This window comes from Dermacentor silvarum, chromosome 1 (assembly GCF_013339745.2).
Source record: "Dermacentor silvarum isolate Dsil-2018 chromosome 1, BIME_Dsil_1.4, whole genome shotgun sequence".
Lineage (NCBI taxonomy): Eukaryota > Metazoa > Arthropoda > Arachnida > Ixodida > Ixodidae > Dermacentor > Dermacentor silvarum.
The window spans coordinates 98859260-98883555 of NC_051154.1; the positions used below are offsets into that span (position 1 = coordinate 98859260).

The following is a 24296-nucleotide window of genomic DNA, read 5'->3' on the forward strand; positions in this document are numbered from 1 at the left end:
ACAGTCCGAGATGCCGACGCGCGAAATGCCTAGCCGCGGGCTCGGGGAGTCGACGCTCGTGATGCCGACGCGCGAAGTGCCTAGCCGCGGGTCTGAGGAGTCGACACTCGATGAGCGATGTGCCGAGGTGCGAAATGCCTAGCCGCAGGCTCGAGGAGTCGACGCTTGATTAGCTTAGCCGCGCAGTCCGAGGTGCCGACGCGCGAAATGCCTAGCCACAGGCTCGGGAAGTCGACGCTCGCGATGCCGACACTCGATGAGCGATGTGCCGACGCGCGAAATGCGTAGCCGCGGGCTCGAGGAGTCGACGCTCGATGTGCTTAGTAGCGCAGTCGGAGGCGCCGATGCACGAAATGCTTCGGCAAGGATCCGAGAAGTCCGCGCGCGATGTGCTTGATCGCCGAGTCGGAGACGCCTACGCGCGAAAGGCTTAGCCGCATGTCCGAGAATTCCGTGCCCAAAGCTTGGTCGCGAAGTCCGCGTCGCCGATGCTCGGAATGCCTAGCCGCGGGTCCGAGACGTCCACAAAAAGCGGGATCGGCCACGCTACTGCGATGTCTGCGTAGCACCCGTTTTAACACTCGTCGAGATTACAGAAACTGGCCAGAGCTTGCGAAGAGACCGCAACAAGCGGTGCAGACGACGCTATCGCGGAGCGAGCACCGGACCAATGGCAAACCGCGCTGGAGTCGCGTGGCGGGCGCGGCCAATCGGTGGCTCCGGCACGACCTTCAATCATTTGCTTTTTGTGTGCTTGTTTCTGTATGGAGGAGATAGCTGAAGTGGCAAATTTGAAGATGGAGAAATGCGCTTTCCAGTGAGACCAAGATGGCGGCGCTCGGCTGCGCCGTTCCTGAGATATCGTGGCTTGAAAAACGCCGTTCTTTCGCGATTTCCGCGAAATTTTTCGGTACCTTAGCTGATACAACAATTTCTTTAGAGCACTTCTACTTGGTTTTCAGTGATGATATTGCGGAATCAGATAGAATAAGAGTTATAGAAACTGAAAATTTGATTTTCAAAAAATCGATTTTTTTGCCATTTTTCGCAATGCGAAAGCCGCGTCCCCCCTTAAGGCGATTATGATACATCTAGAAAATAACCAACTGCTTCACGACAATCAGCATGACTTTAGGTCAGGTCTGTTCACTGCAACTCAGCTAGCCGAGATAACTGATGATTTATTTCGTAAATTCACTAAATGTGCAGAGTCAAATTGACAGTGTTTTTAGACTTTTCTAAAGCATTTGATGCTGTTCCTCATGATGATTCAGTAACTAAACTGCATGCTATTGGTATTGAACACAACATTGTTCGCTGGATAGCGTGCTACTTAGCTTCAAGGAAACAATACGTGTCTGTTAATGACTACATCTCTGACACACTAGATGTGCACTCGGGAGTACCACAAGGGTCGGTGCTTGGTCCACTGTTGTTTTTGGTTTATATCAATGATATCTATTTATCAGTGCAACCACCGGTGAAGATCACACTTTTATGTATAGTACTAGCATAAATCAGCATTCTGATCAAGTTAGACTAAATGATGCATTGCATTCAATCAGTGCATGGTGTGACAAATGGGGCTTGAAGCTCAATACTTCGAAAACGGCGAGCATAACATTTAGTAACAAAAAAAGCCTTTAGAATTTGCTTACACCATTAAAACTGCTTATGTTAAAACCACTCGATACATGAAGTATTTGAGGGGTGTTACACTCACGAGCAACTTAAGTTGGGAACCCCATATAGATAATCTTTGTAGTAACGCACTGAAAAAGATGGCACTTTTAAAACAGAAACTGCGTCATGCGCCACCCACCGTAAAGTTAACAGCCTACAAAGCTCTCATCAGGCCAAAACTAGAATATGCAGACCTCATCTGGAGTCCGTATCAACAATATTTAATTACAAAAATAGGAAGGGTGCAGAACTTAGCCTTGAGGTTTATCTATTCTACCTATTCGCGTCTCTTGAGCGTATCTGTCCTTCGCGATAGGGCAAAGATAAAAAAGCTCGAACATCGTAGAATGGTGTCCAGGTTAAAATTTATTAGCTTTACCATGGTCACTTTAAAATACCGCGTGAATGTTACATAACCGAGCCGTCCATGTGCTTTGACCGCACACACCACAGCAAAACAGTCAGGCAACCATTTAGTCACCTTAACCTACATCAATATTCCGTTTCCTCATGCTATTTCACTATGGAATAAATTACCAAAGGAAGCAGTTAACGCTAATACGACACAATCGTTCGTTCATCTTGTGAATAATATTTCTTTTTGATTAATACTGTACTACGGCGCAATGAAGTAAGTTAATCAATTCTCGCGTGTGTTTTATGTTAATATTAGGTAAAATCCTAAATGTAGTGTACTGTTGTGTGTGTCTGGTATATCACTGCTTTGGTCTTAAGTTGTGAACTAGAACTCTTGTTCCTGCTTCATATTTATTGTTGACCATTCTGTATTGCAAATGTTGATGGCCCTGTATTTTTCTGTTACTAGTCTTGTTTATTAAAATTCATGTAACCACTCCTGCTTGGGCCCAAATAGGGCCTGCAGTATTTGTTAATAAATAAATAAATAAATAAATAAATATGTATTAGCCACAATGCTAAATTTTTTTAGAAAGGAAAGGATCCATTTTCCTGTAAAAATGAACTAATCCACCTTAGTCGTACATACACAACTGTGTTTCATACTTGATAATATCCACTACAGCCTATACAGTAAAACCTCGATAATTCGAACTCGGTTAATTCGAAGAATTTGAGCGGTCCCGTCATTCTCAATGCAAATTCTACCGGATAATTTGAATGGCCCGCGCGGCTCTATTCGGATAATTCGAAGTTTCTGGCTAGTAGCAACGTGCGGCGGTTAGGTTAGGGCACTCCGTACAGTCGCCAATCGATTTTCCAAGCTCGTGGGGACTGAAAAATAGTCCAGAAAATTTGTTTGGCCGAAAAAAAAAAAAGTTATTAGTGTGGCTTAAAAAAAATTTCCAATAATGCCCTGCCTCATACTATGCTTGGAGGGGATCGACTTGCTCGCAGCAATGACGTCGTCTCCGTGTACAGTCGACACGAACGTCACCGCGTTGGCGATCTCCGCCAACGGAGTTGGCCATGGAGATCCAAGAAACCAGCTTCGCACCGCTTAGCTCTCGCGAAGGTACAGGAAGTAGCGCCGATCACTGAGACATGGGTCTCCGAGACACCTGCTCAGTGTACACGCCACGTTCAAAATAGCAACCGAAACTTGAGAAAAAAAAAAATACTCACTGAATTAACAAGCGTGGTGTCAGCGCGCACGAACGAGCGTGGCCGCCGCAGCGAGCGAAGGTTCGTGCGGTCTATCGCTTCAACGGAAACTGAGCGGCGAGAGCACAGCGCATACAAAAGGTCAGAGCCGTCTGGAGATCGCTTTCAAGATACGGTGCGCGCGAGAAACCGCTCCGGCGCTAAGTACGCAGTTAGAAGAGTAGAAGTCGCCCCCCCCTTCCATACCCCCACGGCCTTTCGCACGAGGGAGGAAGTCGCGTTTACGCTCCGCCGTGCGTTCGCTCTCCATGAAAGCGCGCGTGCCCCGCGCGCTGTCACTCGCACACGGCGGGCGCGCGGTGATGATTTTATCGCCCTTGGACTTTGTATGGAACCTCAGGGCGGCGACGCCAACGGCGAAAATCCGCTTGAAGCGTCCATATAATTGCTGTCACAATAAAAAAAACATCCCACAATAAATGGTTACATCGATAGTGCTGAGCGCATATACTAGGAAAAAAGAAAAAGAGCAGTACACGGAGCGTTTTGTCAGCCAAGGAAGAGCGGGCATGGCCTCCGAGACTGGAGGATTGCGCGAGCTCTCTGTTGATAGCGCGCGTTCCAATCTTGGAGGCTATACAGCGAGCCACTGGAATCCAAGCCAGTGCAAAATCCAACATGGTGGCCTCCAAGATTGGGTAGCGCGGCTTGGAAAGAGCGAGTTAGTCCGCAAAATCGAACTTTGGAGTCTTAATTCGTCTGAAAAATTGGGTGCGAAAATGCATGAACTCGATGGGAACCCTGACGGTGCATTTTTGAAGTCCGGAATATCCAGCAAGTCCAAATTTTTGGAGTCAAGCACCACCACGCCCGCTTTCGCGGCAGTTATCGATTCCGTGAACATCGTCCGCAACTTTGTTGAGTGCAGTGCGGGTGATATTTGTATGCTACGTTTTTTGAGCCAGCTGGAGAGCATGGCACTAGGAGCGGTGAACCAGCGCACCAAGTAATCCCGCATCGGTGATTACATTACAGTAATTTTTCTCGGACATGGAAAATAAAGGTGATTTCTTTTTGCGGCAAGTTCTTGCTCGTTTTCTTTTTTTTATTATTCATTTCGGTTAATTCGAAAATCCGCTTAATTCGAAGAATTTTTGCAGTCCGGCGACCTTCGAATTATCGAGGTTTTACTGTACATGTCTATAGAGTCATTTCATTTTAAGACAAATAGTTTAACTTTTGTGAAGTAATCTTCTGGTAAAAAAAAACAATAAACAGTATTTTTATTCATGTAACAGCCAAACTCTGATCATCTACACAATCTCTAAAAATAAGATTGGGCTATTAAACAAGTCTGTACGATAATACGGTAAAAACACATTGAGCTGCAAACGTTGAACATGAGCGAAAATTTATTCCACCTTACTCCACTTATTGGCTAATAACCACATTTGCTCCTCTGCTTCTGTGTTCAATGCAAAAGAAAGAATAAAAATAACTCACTGCTCCACTCACTGTTGATGCACCCAACAAAATGGTTGACCGCCAGGAAAAATGCATGGCAGGAGATCACTGCTATGTACAACTGCAACACAAGAGCAAAAATTCTGCATACATCAACCATACTCCAAGAGTGATAAAAAAATGCTTGGCCAAGTTAGTTCTGCAGAATATGCACCAAGCATTTAACTCTTTCCTCACCAGGCCATAGGAAATCAATCAATTTGCTCTACTGCTTTTTTGACACGATAATTATTGCTGTCGGGGCTCTTCCGAGAGCAACGCCATGCACTGTATGAAACAAAAACTGCTCTTTTATTTTGGACAGATTTGGCAATATTTGGTACACTGGGTGGTCTTAAAAAATAAAACCAACAGGAAGGTATCATCAAACATGGCCTGCAGTGCTTCTCACACTTTCCAAATCAAATAAAACAAAATGTACGCTTAGGCCAACTCAGCTACATAATTTCTAAATGAGAGCAGCAGTGAAGATTAAGTTAGGAGCTACTGTTGGCTTGTATCTGCTGCTTTAACGATGCCTCAAATGCCGGCACACACTCAAGAGTGTGTGTCGTTTTGATTATTATGTTCGACTAATATTGAGTATAACTTCATTCTTTTCCACAGTAGGATGCCTTTATCTATTAGCATTTCCACAGCGTATTATGAAAAATCCTTTTTGTTGTGTGAAGTTTTCCCTCACACAAGAGCACACAGTCGATTTCAGACCAACCTTCTGCAGAAGAATGGCTAACAGCCTGATCTCTTGTATGAACGTGGCCTGTGCAAATGTCCTTAACAAGTACTATACTCCGCTTCATACATCAGGTGCAACGCTGTAGAAGCTACGCAAGAAGTACGGTCACCAAAATTTATCACTCCGCGCATTCCGTCTATGCTTCACTGCTTGCCAGCGGCGTTTGCTCGTGTGAGATTGCACGTGAGGCTGCCGCGACAGGCTGCAAATAAAGAACAACGAAAAGCAAATTGATCTAAGCGTGTTAGCAGCTGCATGAGTACACGGTTTGTTTGTTTCTAAGGGTAAATTCATTTTTTTCATTCAGAGCTGAGCTTATATAAAGAACATTTCACAAACATCGGTCAATAGCCGCTGAACTATTTCTGAGGGCAAATGCAGCTACTGCAAAAAGTATCTCTAGCCTCCACAGCGTTGCACCTGATGTATGAAACATACTGTACAAAGCATGCGAAGGCCCCAGCATCAGTTTAACATGCATGACTAGGCTAGCCTGCTTACACAGAGAACCTGACCAAGCCAAAGTATGAAGAGGTTAGTGTATGTTCCCCTAACTCGACCACCACTGCTTCAAGAGCCTAAAGAGTGCAAAAAGAAACTAGATGCCTGCTTAAAGGAGTCACAACAATGCACTCCGCAGAATAGTTGCATACCTGTTTTCACATTTTTAAAGTCATGGCTTAGCCGCATTGCAAAGGTATTACTATGGGTAGTAGTTAGAAACCAGAAGCAACATCATATTTTGTATATTTCAGTTTTTTTTTTTTAGATTCAGTACTTTTAAAAAAATTACAAATTATTGTTTTCATTCCCACTTTTTGAGGTGCATCTTTGAAGTTTCACATAAAAATTCTCAAAAGGTTTCTAAGAAATTAATATTTGTATTACTTCCATTCATAACACTGATTAAGCTACAATTTTACGTATTACAGTATATGTTGCAATTGCTACACTATGAAATAAAATGATAAAACATGAAATGAAACATTAAATATTCTGGAACAGGTACTTTTCTTCTCTGTAGGTTGCCTGACTGTTAAATTCAATGCTTATGCAGCTAACAGAGATTTCTGAAAGGACTTTAGCACTTCTGAAAACTGTTCATTAAGGGCTGCCTAATTAGGCTCAACTAGCTTGCTCCTGAGGTAAGGGCTTACAGTGAAGAGGACGAAGAACTTCTGGTTGTTCTCGCCAATGCAGTTGTTGACCCAAGGGCAATGATGGTCCATCTTGCGGATGCACCGCTGGCACACGCTGCAATGGTGAGCCCGCTCGGGCTTGAGGCAGCTGCACTTGGGACACTTGTAAACTAGCCGACCCTCCCTCAGGCCCAGTTGCTCCACGGCCTCACGCGTGGCTGTGCCCCGAGGCACCGCACCCTACACAGCCACAGTCTCCGTGTAAGCAAAGTTAATATAAGCAAAAAAGAAACTTGCTAAATACACAATATCACGTACCGAAATGAATCTCTTGGCAAGATGATGACACTAAGTAAAGACTTGGATTAAAAAGTAAGAAAAAAATTTCAAGCCATATTTTGTAACAATTCATTCCATTTTCTCTTCTTCTTTCCTTTCATCTGTCAAACCGAGTGGCCAATCCAAGTGAAAACGGCAGCATGATGGAGCCCAACCAATGGCAAAGGAAGAATAGGAAAATTGAGTGAAACATTACAATATATGGCCCCTGACTGTGACAGTCTCAATCAAGAGAAATGCTGAAAATAATGAAGGAAGTTCAAATAAGCTATGCGAACAAGGATCATTACCTGTCTGTCTCATTTAAGCAATAATGTGTCATTACTCAAGCAAAAACAGTTCGTCGCACGCATGCCCAAAAAGATCAATTGATGCAAAGGACAAAAAACAAATTGTGAGAATGAGATGCATAGGCATGACCGGTGACCTAAGATACTTCACTAACAAATTCTTGTCCGTGAAACTCTGTTACACCATTTATTTTATTTCAAAATACTGCAGCCTTCTTCAAGGCTTTTTCAGGTGTGGGTACAAAATTAACTGCCATCTGCAGTAAAAACAGGAACAGTACAGAAGCAGATACTACAGAAATTAAGCCAAATATGGATTCAGTAACAAATAAATTGCAGCTCAAAGTTACAGTGCAGGCAATTCTCGGTCACATAGCACCTAAGGACATTCAAGTGAATTTAAAAACTCTGGGAATGGCAGCTGTTAAATAGAACCAAGTAGCACATTACAGTGTTCAATAGTGCACAAGGAAAAACTGTTTGAAGTTGTTAGTCTTTGCAGAGGTTGGCTTCAGGTTAAGGGTGTTACAACTTGTGGAAGACACTCTAGGATACATAAGGTATGCCACAAGAAAAAGCAGAGAAGATGAGCGAACGTGGAATGAAGATTATTTATTGATTTATTTCGCCGTTCTGCGGCAATCAAAGGCAAGTTTAAAGAGGACAAAGCAGATGGTGAAAAATCCCACACGTTTAACGTACAATTGAACACCAGTGGACAGATAGCTTCCAAGGATACTAACAAAGATTTTGTCATGCCAACCATCATTTTATACGGCACTTCACTTAACGTTTTGCCGTACTACCCCATTGTGCTCCAGTCATCTTGGCACATGTGCCAGTACAGCTCCCAGCACACTTGCTTACAGCATTGGAATGGTCTGCCAGACAGTGTGTTAGTGCTATCTACCAGAGACCAATGGGATGACAATATTCTTCCAAGCAAGCAGTGCTGGAATGGCAAGCCATCGCTGGCCCTGTGCAGAAAGCCACTGCAGCAAGCAACAGGTCACACAATGAGATAATACACTAAGTGCCTCCCGGCCAGGTAACAAACATGCCAAACAATGTAATGGTTGTAAAAAGAGATCTGTGAAAGCCAACCGCAGTGCAAACAGCAAAAGTTCTGGTGACCAGACCACCTAGCAATGCATGCTCAAAATTGCCTGCCTTAAATTAGCCGCTTACAATAAGTAGTGCTCATGCAGTTCGGAGTGTACTTCAACTCATTCCCAATGTGTGCACAACACAACACAATTAATGCAGCATTGTCTATGCAAAGTTTCTCCTTTCGCACGATCCAATGACTTGTGAGGGCTGGCATACTAATGAAAGCTAACAAAGTAAATGAGCATAGCTGCTTATTATGCCTCATTTCAGTTATTCTAAAGCATGGCTGTCAGATTTTAAAAAATGTTAAACAAAATGCATAGACCAATGCTATAAGTATTTTACCAAGGCACTTCTCCATGTGCTGATACACCACCTGCAGCATTAACAGTACAAAACATACTCAGCTGCAGACCCTTTACAATCTTCTAATGCCACTCTATACTATATATATATATATATATATATACTTTTTTTTCTTTTTCTTATCAGGTCGTCTCTAATGTCAGCCGTAGGTAAACACTGAAAAAATGAAGGCAGCAAGGGGACAGAAAAACAAGATGAAAAAACTTACTGGGTCTGTTACCATGGTGCGTACGTGCGAGAAGACAGCCAGAAAGGCCAGCAGCTCGAAGAGCAGTAAGTGAAAGGCGCCATAGTAGGTGTAGAGTGATGGCAAGAGTATAACGCCTACCACGACATACTGGGCATACAGCACCAACAGCCATGTCATGACAGCACAGATGATGCCACAGATGTCCCGAACAAACCAAAACCGCCGACCACAGCAGTGTACTCTGTCGTCTGTTGCTGGTGACACACGGTCCTGCATAGCCATTGGCAGCACAGGGCCTGCCTGTGCCACACGGTGGCTACGTCGCAATGGACTGCAGGAAAGAAAAAGCCAAAACATTGATGCTATGCCAAGTTTACCTAAACTAATATTAATTAAGCATGGAAAGTATGAAGCCCTTTTTCTTTCCTTACAGTCAATTTCCATTATAGTAGTAGTAGTAGTAGTAGTAGTAGTAGTAGTAGTAGTAGTAGTAGTAGTAGTAGTAGCTTAAGTTAGTTGGAAGGTAAACAAAAAAGAAGGGGAGGGGGGGGCAGGGGGGGGGGGGGCAATATTCACATTGCCGAACATTGATTCCCAAAGTTCGCATTATTTTACTTCCTGTTGTCAAATATATAGTAGTCCCCCTAAAAGGTGAATGTCCACATATGCCATAAGCAGATGGCTGGTTGGCTATACATGCAATTTTTTGTATACCACAAATCACTGTAATTGCACATTGTGGTCTTTTTTTTTCTTTTTTCCTTTTCCCCAACTGCACCCAAATGTTCTCACTGGAAGCATTCTTTCCATGTGGAAACACACAAGCTACAGATCTCAGTCTCACACAATTCCGCTATGATCACTGTCAAGGATTCTATATTTGCCCCAGAAGTATGTTTGTAGATTGCAGTCTAACAACCACCAGCATCAACATATACCAGAGCCAGTGAGATGTGGACACTCCACCACAGTGCACTAGCCACTGATTCTTTCCGTTTATTAGCTTTATTGGTTGATTGTGTCATTGTTCGAGGGCTACAGTTCCGAGTTGCTGCGTGTATTTAACACGAATAGACCTGCATTGCAACAGTTTGATGTCACGCTACTTCAGCTATGCTCAAAGCAGCAGCATGGCCAAACTGCATTTGTGCTTGACACAGCATTTTCCTTCCTCTGCAACATGCAGTGCATGCAACAAATCTTCTCATGCACAAAATTCACCGAAAACACCACCACAGCCCAACCAAGACTCAATACATTCATTAGCAGGGGCTCAGATTTTGTAGTACTCAAAACCAATAAACGTGACATGGAGGGCGCTGATGGCCAGCCTTGTAGATGTGCTGCCTCAGCAGCGCAACAGGCATATAATGAAGTAAGCTCTGACTGTTTTGTATCTTGCAAGCAGCCAAGTACGGTGACAGAAGCTAGAAAACGGAGCTAACGCATGAAGGTGTATACCAAGGCTTTTTGATACGTCCAGCGTCGACAAAACGCAAAGAAGCAAATTTAGCCGAACCTAGCTAGCAAGAAAACACACAGCAGACGAAGAGAAAGAGGGGTAATTTACAGTGTTTCAGTGGCGCAACAACGGGGGGGGGGGGGGGGGGGGGGGGGGGGTTACCCGGAGGCCCCCTTAACCCCTTTTCTTTCCTTGCGCATTTGAGTACTGCAACTAAGATGTAACACACGCAATCGTCTGCACACTCGCAAACTTGCGTAAAAAGCGCAGCTTTTTGCCAATTTCCCGTGAAGAAATTGACATTAGTGCTGTTTACATGGTATTGGCAAATTTGTCAACCCCCCCCCCCCCCCCCTGGCAAAGATCCTGGGTGCGCTACTGCAGTGTTTATATATTCATAAGAAAAGAAAATAGAAGTAACGGATCGTCGGCGGTGCTCTTGGACTGTCCTGTAATTCAAATGATCTATAGCTACTTGACAATTTGCGGAACGTCCCAGGGATACGAGCTTTCGCAGGGTGAGCCAAGGTAAAATATCAAGGTATACACAATATCGGCACAACTGACAATGCACCAATTCGACTATATTGCAGAGACGTCTCATGACACTTCCTATGGAAATGCTCGTGTCCAGACAGTGCATAAGTCGGCAACAAGTAATGAATCTGCGATATGATTTTCATGCAGTGCTATCACCACCTGTTTGGCCGCGCGCTGTTCTACAATTTTTATAACACTTCATTGCATCTGACAGCAGAAATAAGACAGTTTTATTTATTGACGTTATTCTTTGGTAAAACAAGGCAAACATTTTTGTTTTCTTTTTCTCGTTCCAACAAGCTAGAAAAAACTGCGTAGGAAGGAGCACGTTTCTACATGTGACCGCGACCAAACGCGCGTGTCAATCAGCACGAACATCATGTCAACGGTTACATCGTCTACGCAACAGGTAGTTAAATATATCTTAACTGAACAGATATACGTTATTTACAGCAGCCGCTATAAATAAAAGAAACATCTTAGAGGTAACAGAAACTTAAGTTTAGCTTCGCTGCCTTTTCTCGCACAACATCGACGTATAAATACTTTTTATAAGTGTAATTGAAAGATTAAGAAAAGGTCTTCCGATACGTACCAATCTATTCGCATTGCCATACCATTATTCACAGTCCTCGAATAAGAGTTCGTCGAGGAAAATTGTCAAAATCAGGATCGCAAACAAGTATTCACTAGCCGCTACTGCCTGTTTCAGCCGAACCGCCCATGATGCCCGTAATGCCATTTATACGTAACTTAAAAATGACACCATTGGTACTACATTAATATACACTAAATTAAAAGTATATCTGTGCCAACAAATACATCCAAACTAATATGTGTATGTGTTTTTCCTATCAGGGTCACAAACATGCCGGAGCCAGCTCATTGGTCAGCGCGCCAGCGCGGGTGGTTTTCAAACTTTCAAAGGTCTGTATGCGCGCATTCTATGTGCAGACTTGACGAAGCGATATGTGCGCATTGGACATCGGCGGGCTCGCCGTGCGTTTTTACAGCCACGACATGGCTACGACGTCAGGATCGCCCACTTCAGACCGTTTGTCACCGTGCCACGAACACTGCTAACGTGCCTACAGTGTGCCACTTGCGATGCTGCTTGTGCAGTGTGCCCTCACGTGCTGCTGCCGAACTCGAAGTCATCAAACTTGCCGAGCTCGCCCTGCGTCGGTACGAACCGTCTTTTAAGCTCACTAGAAACGGTTATCGAAAAGCTGGTCTCCGGGGATGGCTCCCTCAGGATAGGATAGGAATAAACTTTATTTGTCCAACGGTTATGGCTGTAGGTGCCCGGAACTAGGCTGCCAGGGGTCCATCGCCGGAGAAAAATCTTTCGAGATCCTCGGCAATGGCCTGGCCCGCTGGACGGCCCACTCCTGGTCCTCGGGTGCCTCGCTGAGTAGGGCTGCTTGCCATCTCTCAGCGAGGCGCCCCGCTTCAGAAGGTCCTGCTGTTGTCTTCCCCCTTCCTCTTGGTCCTTCTTCCTCATGGCGTTGGCACTCCCAAAGTATATGGGCCATATCAGCCCGTTCGTGCTCACACCACGGGCAGCCGGGCGACGGGTGCAGCGCGGGCCACAGGCGGTGCAGGTGGTAGGGGTTGGTGAAAGTGCCCGTCTGCAACCGCCTCAGGTCGACTGCCTGGGACCTGTCCAGCCGCCCGAGGGGTTGTGGATATTTCATACGTTCTTTCCTGTAGTGTTCAAGAACCTCTCGGTACGAAGCCGGAAACTCCTCGATATCGCGGTCGGCGTCCCCGTGGCCCCCAGCTCCGTCCAGCCGCGATTTGGGTTGTGTTGGTAACTCCTCCGCTGGGGTCCCGCACAACAACGGCGGCTGCCCTCTGGGTGATCGCATCGCGGCAGGTAAGCTGCCTCGCGACGAGATGGGCACGCTCGTTGTGGTTGGGCGGGATGCCTGTGTGTTTTCGGCCGTTAGTATTGTTGTTGTCGCGGCGGTTGTCTTTTTTAGTGCCAAGCTCTCCGACGTACGCGGGGAACCATTTGAGGGACTTGTTCGTAATCGTGTCGGACCAATGCCTCCTTTGGGCTCTGGCGTTGAGCATGCGCGCCACATCCACGGACACCCAACCTTTGGTGTGGTTCCGGATCGCTGATTTGGAGTCGCTTATGATCAGCTGGCTATCCTCCGTACCTCCATGGAGTACCGCGAGGGCTATGGCCATCTCCTCCGCTGCTTCGGCCAACGGAAGCCTCACTGATGCCGTGACTCGGATCCTTCCCTTCGTATCTACGACCGCCATGGAGAAGGCGGGCTCCGCCGCCGTCAGCCGGCCGTGTCGTTGATGTTGCCACTGTTGCTGATGTTGCCGCTGTTGCTCGTATAGTAGTAGTAGTGATGGTGCACCAGTCTTGGCATCCCGGTTCGTTTCGCGCATTTCGTTGTAGTGGCGGTGGTGGTCGTCGTCCCTCGTCGCCATCAACGTTACCGGCGGGCCGCGGGTACCTGGCTGCATCGACGAAGAGGACGCCTTCTCGTCTTCCGTGCTCCTCGAGGATTGCTACCGCCCTTCGTTTACGTCTTTGCACGTCATGCGCCGGGTGCATGTTTTTCGGCATGTTTCCGTCTGTATGGCGTCCCTGACTTCCGGTAGCAGTGTTTGCTTTAGTCCCCGCGCCTCATGATATCGAATCCCGAGCAGGTCGAGGATTCGTCTTTCCGTTTTGGTGCCCGACATCCTCTCCAGCTGCGCTATCCGCGTGTTGTGTACGCCCAGCTCAAGGAGCCTGTGGGTTGGCGTGTACTGGGGTACCCCCAGGGCGGTCTTGAACGCCCTGCGGATCGCCACGTTCAGCTTGTCGGTTTCGCTCCTGTTCCAGTCGGCTGTATCAGCCTCGTCACGTTGTGTTCCTTCATTCCTTTCCTCTTGTTCGCGACCCATCGCACGAGCTGCGTGGCAGCGGCTACTTTCTTCTGCAGTCGGGCAACCAGCTCACGGTTGGCACCGTTCTTTTCCAGCCACTAGCCGAGCACTCGCAACTTGGACACCGTCGGTATTCGGGTCCCCTCCCTCGTAGTGACGTGGACGCCCAAACGACGGGCGTCGAGCACGCCCTGCGGGAGGGGTCCTTTCTTGCCCGGTCTCTGGAGTAGGATCTCTGACTTGTCGGGTGAGCAGACGAGTCCCGTGTCTTCAAGGTGCCGCTCCACCTCCCGGACGGCCCGCTGCAGCCGGCCTTGCATTTCGCCGACGCTCGTGTTCTCCGTGGTCCACACTGTCACGTCATCTGCGTAGATCGTGTGATTGATGCTCTCTATCGCGTCGAGACGCTCCGGCAGGCCGATCATGACGAGGTTGAAAAGCATGGGGGAGAGTACGGAGCCCTGCGGTGTTCCCGCACCGCCCATTCGGACCGTTCGCGGCGTGGCCCCGTCGATCTTGACCGTCGCCTCGCGCCCATTCAGGAAGCTGCTGACATATCGGTGGAACCTCGCCCCGAGATCGAGTCGGCTGATCTTGTCCAATATGGCCATGTGCTTCACAGTGTCGAATGCGCCCTTGATGTCTAGCCCGAGCAAGGCGTGCACGTGAGTGCTCGGAGCGCTCACGACCTGTTCCTTGATCTGCAGCATGGCGTCCTGCGTGGAAAGTCCCTTCCGGAAACTGATGATGTGGGTGCCAAAGGCGTCCTGCTTCTTGAGGAGCGTCGTCACCCTGTTGAGGCAGGCATGCTCGATCACTTTCCCGACGCAGGACGTGAGGGAGATCGGCCTCATGTTTCGGATCTCTAGCGGTTTGCCCGGCTTCGGTATGAGTATAACGTCCGCGGACTTCCACTCTTGCGGAATTCGGCCCTCCTTCCAGCATGAGTTGATGTACTCGCAGAGCTTGTCGATGGCGTCGTCGTTCAGGTTCCGTAGGATTTTGTTGGTGATCCTGTCAGGATCACCCTCAGAGAAATAAAAAACTACCGAATAATAATAATAAAATTGTGCAGAGATTCCACGCACTGTCTTGCAGGGCAGGTACCTGGAAATCTGGGGCGCGATCTTGTACGCGTTCCAAAATGGAACGGAGGCGTTCCGTTCCATCGAGCCGCACACGATTGGTCAATTTGAACGTCGCGGTTGAAATTGACCAATCGTGTGCGGCTCGATGGAACGGAACGCCTCCGTTCCATATTGGAACGCGTACAAGATCGCGCCCCTCGCATGGTTTGGGGTTTCGCAAAGCGATATGGGCGATACTAGGTGAACCAACGTGTTTGCGCAAATTGAGTAGTGTGTGTGGATCGCGAGCGTACGTACGTGTCTGTGACGACAGCAGCACATTGATGACGATCGTATGGCGGCAACGGCATGATTTCTATAACCATTTTCACGGCGATCACCTGGTGACGCGTCCATCGCTTGCCTCAGCTGCCTCCGTGTTTACAATAGATGTACATGACGCCCCGGTGCGGCTCAGCAAACCTGTTTCAGCGGATATCGTAGGTGACTTGGCGGACGACGCGAAGCTTTGGCCACAGCGTCAGAAGACATGTAAGCGCTTTCGGAACTCATTACGCCTTGTCCAAATGGCGCGAGCATGCATGTGTATACTGTGCTTGTACTAAAAGCGGGGCTAGAAATGTATTCCAAGTTGTACAAACTTTCCGCGTATGAGTTAAATCACGATCAGTGTCTTTTGCTCTTCTTCCTTTATTTGCCAATCATTTTGAAGCGGTGGCTTGTTATGTTTCTGACTCCGAACGTTCATCGGTGCGGTCACTATCGTATTGTTTATTGTCTCATCAGTCAGTCAACCGTGCGCGAAAACGCGTCGACGACGTGAAAGGTACAAAAAGACTACGAACCCTCGACCTTTGGTGGGAGTCGAACCTACCACTTTTGGTGGTAATTAAGGCACTCAAACCTACGACTTCTGGTGTTAATGAAGGCGAAGGTAATTAAGGCACAGTTAACATATAGAGTGAATTAAGGCACTCAGACTCACGAGCTTGGGTGGGAGTCGAACCCTCGACCTTTGGAATTAAAAGGGATGACTAAGCGAATTAAGGGGGATGTGTACGTCATGTGTCCGTCTTTGATGCACCGGCACTTGGGCTTTCGCCTTGAAGTCGTCTTAAGGATAACACAAGACACCCTGTGATTTTTTTCTGTGCCTAATCGCTGACGGGTGTGCTCAGTTGCGATAGATTTGTTCTTGCTACGCACAAAGCTTGGAACATAGATGTTCTGTAGTTTGTAATAGCTCGTAGCGAAGACGTACTATCGCTATATTCAGTCGCTTACTCTGTGTACCGTCATGAAAGGTTCAGCTTCGAACATTCGTGTGCTGTCGGTGTAGCCCTTCACCCATGCTTCAGCGCATTTATTCAAGAGTACGGTCATTCACTTATATTCCTATACGTTGGTGATAGAGTGGGCGTAAGTTTGCGTGTGAGTTGGGGTGGATGTGTTTAGATAACGTGCGAGAAACTTACCATGACAATAAGCACGCGACTCCCTTTGTCAATATATGTATCAAGCGGTGCTCATTCTTACCGATGTTCGGGATTCCTTTCTTCGGAGGTTAGCGATACAACGCTGACGGATAAGTGAATTTTTTTTTATCCTCAAGGAGAGAGAGAGAGAAAGGAGAGGAAAGGCAGGGAGGTCAACCAAACGAGCGTCCGGTTTGCTACCCTACACTAGGTGTAAGGGAAAGGGGGAATAGAAATAGGAAAATAGGGAGAGAGTGAGTACTAAGTACACGTGGGACGATGCACAGGGACACTATAAGCGGTCTCTTAAACCGCTGCACTTCAAGTAGTGTACAAGTGCCCGAATCGCTTTTTGTGCCAGTGACGGGTGTAGCCACGGTCCGAGTATCTTGGATTCAGAGAATGGTCTCGAGTCCAGTCGGTTTAAAGTTGTCCTGAGAGAGAGGCGTTGTACGTCGTAACGAGGACAAGTACACAATAGGTGCTCGGTGGTTTCCTCGCACCTACAGGAGTCGCACATCGGGCTATCGGTCATTCCCATACGATATGAGTAGGTGTTCGTGAACACCACTCCCAGCCACAAGCGGCACAGCAAGGTTGTTTCGCCGCAGGAAAGGCTAGATGGCAGTTGTAGCCGTAGCAAGGGGTCCAACTTATACAATCGGCACTTGAACTCCAGAAAACGTGACTTTTTGCGTGAAAGTAGACGAAGTTCTCTGGCAGTGTCCGTCCTCGCCAAAGGTGTTGGACGCGTCTGGGTGTCTTCGTGGGCAGACCGGCAGCCCTGTCAGCAAAGTCGTTGCTGACGATGCCACAGTGAGCAGGAATCCACTGAAAGATTATGTTGTGCCCTGTTTCCAGAGCATGGTGATGTACTTCCCTGATGTCGGATATCATCTGCTGGTAAGTTTTGTGATGTAAGGCAGACTTTATACTGGGAAGAGCTGCCTTAGAGTAGAGCACTGCATGGGCCTGATCTTTCGGCCCGTGCCCGTTATACGAGGCCCGGGCCCGTGGTTCCAAGCCCGGGCGTTCATTACTAAGCTTAACTAGGGCCCGCGTTTGCATGACCAGGCCCGGCCTGTAATAAAAAAAATTATTTTTTTTTTACTTACAGATTTTACCGTATCTGTCAGCCTCACCTCCTCGAGATTTAATCAGCTGGAGTATACAAGTTATAAAATACCGAAATCTTTGTTTCCCCCATGGGAACATCAGTGATCCGGCCTGTGCTGTTATTTTTCCGCTGGTGCGCATGCACTTACCTTGATTTCTACGATATATGGTTCTATGATGCCTCAAGGTAGGTTGACAGCGCAAGGCCAGCAGAGGGGACAGAAGAGAGAACAGAGCGCTATCAGCGCTCTGTTCTCTCTCTCTTTCTCTCTCTCTCTCTATATATATATATATATATATATATATATATATATTGTTACGGGCAGGAAGAAGCCTACTGGTATTTACAGATGGGCTTTAATGGCCGCGCAGAGAAGCGAAAACCCAGAATCTTCTTTGTCGTCTCCCAGGGCACCAACCATGTCCTCTTCTTTCCACATTACGCACTGTGACATTGCCCCCGTCGGAAGAAGCACCTTACTGGTGCGACTCACTGGTTCCAGAAAGGAACGGTTTGAGGCGGCTGACGTGGATGACGTCAGATAGAGGTGAAGGCACGGTAGCATCCAGTGGAGACACTTCATATGTGACAGGCGTCACCTGGCGGAGGATGCGATAAGGGCCGTAGTATCGCGAAAGGAGTTTCTCTGAAAGACCGACAAGTCGAGATGGAGACCAAACTAGCACAAGAGCACCTGGTTCGTATTCGACGTCGCGGTGGCGCTGATCGTAACGGCACTTCTGACGTGTCTGTGAAGCAGAGAGACGAAGACGGGCAATCTGGCGTGCCTGGGTCGCTGTGGTTATGACATCACGAGCGTACTCTGTCGGCGAGTCGAGTGTGGTCGAAAGAAGAGTCTCGAAAGGCAAGGTTGGTTCACGGCCATATAGAAGGTAGAAGGGCGAATAACCTGCTGTGTCGTGGCACGAGGAATTGTACGCAAACGTGACAAATGGTAAAGCAGTGTCCGAGTCGCGATGATCGGAAGAAACATACATCGCGAGCATGTCAGTTATTGTCCGGTTCAGGCGTTCAGTAAGACCGTTAGTTTGAGGATGGTAGGCTGTAGTAAGCTTGTGTTTAGTATAGCACAGGATCGAAGTAAGTCGTCGATGATTTTGGCAACAAAGTATCGCCCGCGATTGGTGAGAAGTTGACGATGTGCGCCGTGGTGTAAGATAACGTCGTGAAGCAAGAAGTCAGCGACGTCTGTAGCGCAACTGGTTGGAAGGGCTCTTGTAATGACATAGCGGGTGGTATAGTCCGTAGCGACGGCAATCCACTTATTTCCGTCGTTTGATATAGGGAATGGTCCGAGAAGATCAACGCCAACGCGAAAAAAAGGGTCGGTCGGTATATCCAGAGGCTGAAGCAGACCAGCGGGATGTACAGCTGGCCATTTTCGGCGTTGACACGACTCACACGCGGCGACATAGCGACGGACGGAGCGGTTGAGACGGGGCCAGAAAAATCGTCGCCGAATTCGGTCAGAGGTCCGAGAGACGCCAAGGTGTCCAGCGGTGGGAACGTCGTGCAGTTGCTGGAGTACAGTCTGCTGAAGATGAGACGGAATGACGATTAGCAGCTCGGGCCCGCCTGGGTGCATGTTGCGGCGATACAGGGTGTCATTTTGTAGCACGAACATGTGAAGGGATGGGTCCAACGGGTCAGAGAACAGGCGTTCGATAAGCTGCCGTAACGAGTCATCGCGTCGTTGTTCAGCCCCAATATCTTTCAAGGCGGAAAGCGAGAGAACGCAGATCGGTGCGGCATCCACTAAATCGTTCGGTGCATCGACGCGGTGACGAGACAGTCAGTCGGCGTCCTGATGTAAACGACCCGACTTGTAGATTACACTGTAAGTGTATTCCTGAAGGCGTAAGGCCCAGCGACCGAGGCGTCCGGTGGGATCTTTGAGGGAAGAAAGCCAACAAAGGGCGTGGTGATCGGTTGTAACCGTAAATGGTCGACCATATATGTAAGGCCGGAACTTGCCCACAGCCCAAACGAGGGCGAGACATTCCCGCTCAGTAATCGAATAATTGCGCTCAGACGGGGAGAGGAGGCGGCTGGCGTAGGCGATAACGCGGTTGTGCCCACGTTGGCGTTGGGCTAAAATTGCGCCGATGCCGTATCCACTGGCGTCAGTGCGAATTTCTGTCGGAGCGGAGGCGTCAAAATGGGCGAGAACAGGAGGTGTGGTGAGTAGCGTGATGAGGCGCGAGAAGGCAGTCGCTTGTTCAGAGCCCCAGCAGAAAGGAACGTCTTTCTTGAGGAGGTCAGTCAGGGGACGAGCAACATGCGCGAAATTTTGCACAAACCGGCGGAAGTAAGAGCAAAGACCGATAAAACTGCGAACATCTTTGGCAGAGGTCGGTACAGGGAAATTCTGCACTGCACGAAATTTAGCGGGATCGGGGCGAATGCCTGACGAATCGACGAGATGTCCGAGCATGGTTATTTGGCGGTGACCGAAGTGGCACTTGGACGAGTTGAGCTGCAGGCCAGCGGCGCGAAAAACAGAAAGCACAGATGAAAGTCGTTCAAGATGGGCTGCAAAAGTTGGAGAGAATACGATGACGTCATCCAAGTAACACAAGCAGATGGACCATTTCAATCCACGCAAGAGCATGTCCATCATACGTTCAAAGGTCGCCGGGGCTATGCACAAGCCGAAAGGCATTGCCCTAAACTGATAGAGGCCGTCAGGTGTAACGAATGCGGTCTTCTCACGGTCCATTTCATCCACGGCAATTTGCCAATATCCGGAGAGAAGGTCTATTGATGAAAAATAAGTGGCATCGTGAAGACAGTCCAGAGCATCGTCGATCCGTGGAAGCGGGTAGACATCTTTCTTGGTGATCTGGTTTAGATGTCGATAGTCCATGCAGAATCGCCAGCTGTTGTCTTTTTTGACGAGCACAACAGGGGAAGCCCATGGACTGGAAGAGTGTTCAATAATCCCTTTGGCAAGCATTTTGTCAACTTCGCTCTGGATAACTTGTCGCTCAGAGGGCGACACCCGGTATGAGCGTCGGCGAACAGGTGCCGCATCGCCGGTATTTATACGATGCTTCACAACCGTAGTTTGACCCAAATAGCGATCGTTCAGGTCGAAAATGTCGGCGAAGGATATTGTACCCGTAAGTCACAAAAGGGAGGACGTCGTCTCAATTGGAATGATCCGACGCAACGTACATTGTGAGCATGTCACCAAGAGTGCGGTTGAACCGTTCCGTTCGACCGTTAGTCTGTGGGTGATACGCCGTAGTGGTGCGGTGAATAGTGCGGCACGCTGCCAGTAGCTCATTAATAACGTCTGACAAGAAGGCGCGGCCTCGGTCGCTGAGCAGCTCTCGCGGTGCGCCGTGCCGTAAGATGAAATGCCGTAAGATGAACGCTGCGACATCGCGAGCAGCAGCCGAAGCAAGTGCAGCAGTTTCGGCGTATCTTGTTAGATGGTCTACAGCGACAATTATCCAACGATTTCCGTTAGCAGTGCATGGAAGGGGCCCATAAAGGTCGATCCCGACTCGGTCAAAAGGACGTGCAGGACACGGTAAAGGTTGCAGTGGGCCTGTTGTATGAGTTGTCTTGCGTCGCTGACAGGCTGCACATGACCAAATGTATTTGCGCACATAAGAATACATGCCTCGCCAGTAGTACCGCTGGCGGAGCCGCTCGTACGTTTTCAGGACGCCAGCATGTGCTTGTTGTGGGTCGGCGTGGAAATACGTGCATATGTCGGAACGCAAATGGCGAGGGATGACGAGTAGCCATTTGCGACCGTCTGGCTGATAGTTCCGGCGGTACAAGATCGCATTCTGCAGCACAAAATGGGCGGCTTGGCGACGAAGGGCTCGAGGGCATGTCTCCGTTGAAGAAGTAGTTATAATGTCAATGAGAGACGCAATCCACGGATCCTTTCTCTGTTCAGAAGGCATGTCAGAAACAGTAAGCGCAGCAACCGGGCAGTCCCTGGATGCGGGTGGCGTGTCGTCGGATCGCATGGGTGACTGGGAGAGGGCATCCGCGTCAGAATGTTGACGCCCGGAGCGATAGATGACGCGAATGTCAAATTCCTGGAGTCGAAGAGCCCAACGTCCAAAACGCCCCGACGGGTCTTTCAGTGACGCAAGCCAGCACAGCGCGTGGTGGTCTGTCACAACGTCAAAGGGATGGCCATACAAGTAAGGGCGAAATTTGCTTAAAGCCCAAACTATAGCCAAACACACTTTTTCTGTGACAGAATAATTGGTTTCTGCTTTTGTGAGGGCACGACTAGCGTAGGCAACCACATATTCCGGGAAGCCAGGCTTGCGTTGCGCAAGGACGGCTCCAAGACCAACGCCGCTGGCGTCCGTGTGAACCTCGGTCGGAGCACTCGGGTCGTAGTGACGGAGAATGGGCGGTGAGGTAAGTAGACGACGCAGAATGATGAAGGCTTGTTCACATGCCGGAGTCCAATCACGAAGGTCACCAGGCCCAGCCAGGAGCTTCGTCAGAGGTGCGACGATGCAGGCAAAATTGCGCACAAAGCGACGAAAATAAGAGCAGAGACCGAACAAGACCGTCGCGTCGGCAAGCGATGTACATGAAAGAGGGACAAATACAGCAGTGTGTGGAGGAAGGTCAGTATCTGAAGCTACACATATCCTGCTAACATCAGGAACTTGCAAGTCGTGAGATGGCAAATCGCACAGAACGGAGAACTGAACCTCAGCACGTGCACAGTCAATGACGGCATGATGGCGCGACAGAAAATCCCAGCCGAGAATCACATCGTGGGAGCAACAGGTTAGCACAAAGAATTCAATAGAGAACAAAATGTCTCGAATCAGCACCCTGGCAGTACACATAACGACGGGCTGAACTTGTTGAGCGGTGGCTGTTCGAAGCGATAGTACCGAAGGCGTCATGGTCACCTTCCGTAATAAACGACAAAGCTTTTCACTAATCACGGATATGGCGGCACCTGTATCGACGAGCGCGAAAGATTTGATGCAATCCACTGACACTTCAATAACGTTAGCGGGGGAGAAGCGAGGACTTCGATTTTCCGACGACGACGCAGTTCGTGCCTCAGGAACTGCGGAAATCAGTTTTCCGCCTCAGTACTGGCACTGGGCCGACGACGCATAGGTGAGAGGGAGCGGCGGCGAGGGGAAGGCGAGCGACGAGCACCAAAGGGCTGGTACTCCGGAGCTGGGACGTCATCAGCAACGTAGACTTCCGGTGGCGGCTGATGTGGCATACGAAATGGTCGGAATCCGTAGTTGGGGGCTCGCGTGGTGCCCATGAAGGCCGGGAAACGCCGGAAACGCCGGCGGCAGAAGCGCGCTACATGTCCCGGGGTGCCGCAGGCGTAGCATATGGGGCGGTTATCAGCAGTGCGCCAAGGATTTGTATCCTGCTGTTGTGCACCGAAGAAGTGAGCCGCCGGCTGCCGAGGCAAAGGCGCAGGAGAGAACAGCGGCGGGCGAGGCGCCGAAGGCGGAGGAGAGAACACCGGTAGGCGAGGAGCCCGTGCAGCCGCCTCAGCATATACGTCAGAGGTGCGGCCACGGGAGCCACGGGAGGTTCTGACTTGCACGTTTGCAACAATCGCTGTTAGATAACACATGAAGTGTTCTCATCCATATTGGTGGCAAGTGTACACGTGTGCACGGTAGCTTATTTGCTGCGCTTATATGGCGGTTGAAAATCTGTTCCAGTTCTGGCATATTATTGCGATGGCAATTATATGGACACTCTAGTCGAATTTCTGCCGTCGTCATCGCCGTGAGGTTCCGTATAAAGTCCGAGGGCGATAAAATCGTCGCCGCGCGCTGTATGTGCGAGGGACGCGTGCTTTCATGGAGAGCGAACGCAGGGCAGAGAGCAAACGCGACGTCTTCCGTCGCGCTAAAGGCCGTGGGGGGATGGGAGGCAGGGGGGCGACGTTGCGCTGCAGCACCAACTGTGTATCATGCGACCGGGCGCAGGGGGAACTGGCGACTCAATCTCACACGCGAAACGAGGAAAGCGGGAAGGCAGCGCGGGAGGGAGGGGGTGCGGCTTCTACTCTGCCAGTAACTGCGTACTTTACGTGGCTGCGGGCGGTTGCGCGCACTGTATCTTGAAAGCGATCTGCACACGGCTCCTACCTTTGTATGCACTGTGCTTTCGCCACTCAGTTTCCGTTGAAGCGATTGACCGCAGGAACCTTAGCTCGCTACCGCAGCGCTTGCTCACGCCAGCGTTTTGACAGCGGTTGTCTGCGGTCATCGAGTGTGATCTATTCATGTTTGCTTGTGCGCGCTGACACCATGCTTGTTAATTCAGTTAGTAAGCAAATGTGTCCAAGTTTATACAGCCAATAAAACTACTATCCTTACTGCGTATAGCTCTACTAATTTGCTGTCGCAATTGATGCTTCGCCTTTCGGGCGAAACTGCGACTTTTTTTAATTTGCAAACAAGCTGGAGTAGTCATTGCTACTGAGGCGGAGCAATACGTCATTGACAGATATCTCATGTATGCTCGAATTAAATGGCGGTTATTGGCCTGCTCTTCAATTATTTTTATGTCAGCACGATGAACATATTCCACATAGAAGTGAGAGCACCGACCCGTGAAAACCGGTTGAGTAAACTGTAAAAGCGCTTTGAACCTTGCACCGAGGCCGGCTACAGCTAGACTGACTAGAACACGGCATGTGTGACGTACTACCCGCCGGGGTGGCTCAGTCAGCGAAGGCGTTGCGCTGCTGAGCACGA

At 48.8% G+C, this 24296-nt stretch overlaps 1 protein-coding gene across 2 annotated transcripts in view; it reads right to left on the bottom strand.

Moving 5' to 3' along the window:
• The window catches only part of LOC119433354 (palmitoyltransferase ZDHHC3-like), a 31884-nt gene extending 20211 nt beyond the window's left edge, over nt 1–11673 (bottom strand). For both annotated transcript variants that reach the window (XM_037700524.2, XM_037700516.2), the window contains exons 1-4: nt 11556–11673; nt 8977–9289; nt 6682–6903; nt 4768–4849 (exon numbers count right to left, since the gene is read on the bottom strand). In XM_037700524.2, the coding sequence (XP_037556452.1) occupies nt 4768–4849; nt 6682–6903; nt 8977–9289; nt 11556–11575 (637 nt within the window). In that variant the 5' untranslated portion in view covers nt 11576–11673. The remainder of the gene's footprint in view (nt 1–4767; nt 4850–6681; nt 6904–8976; nt 9290–11555) is intronic.
• Between the last annotated feature and the right edge of the window lie 12623 nt (nt 11674–24296).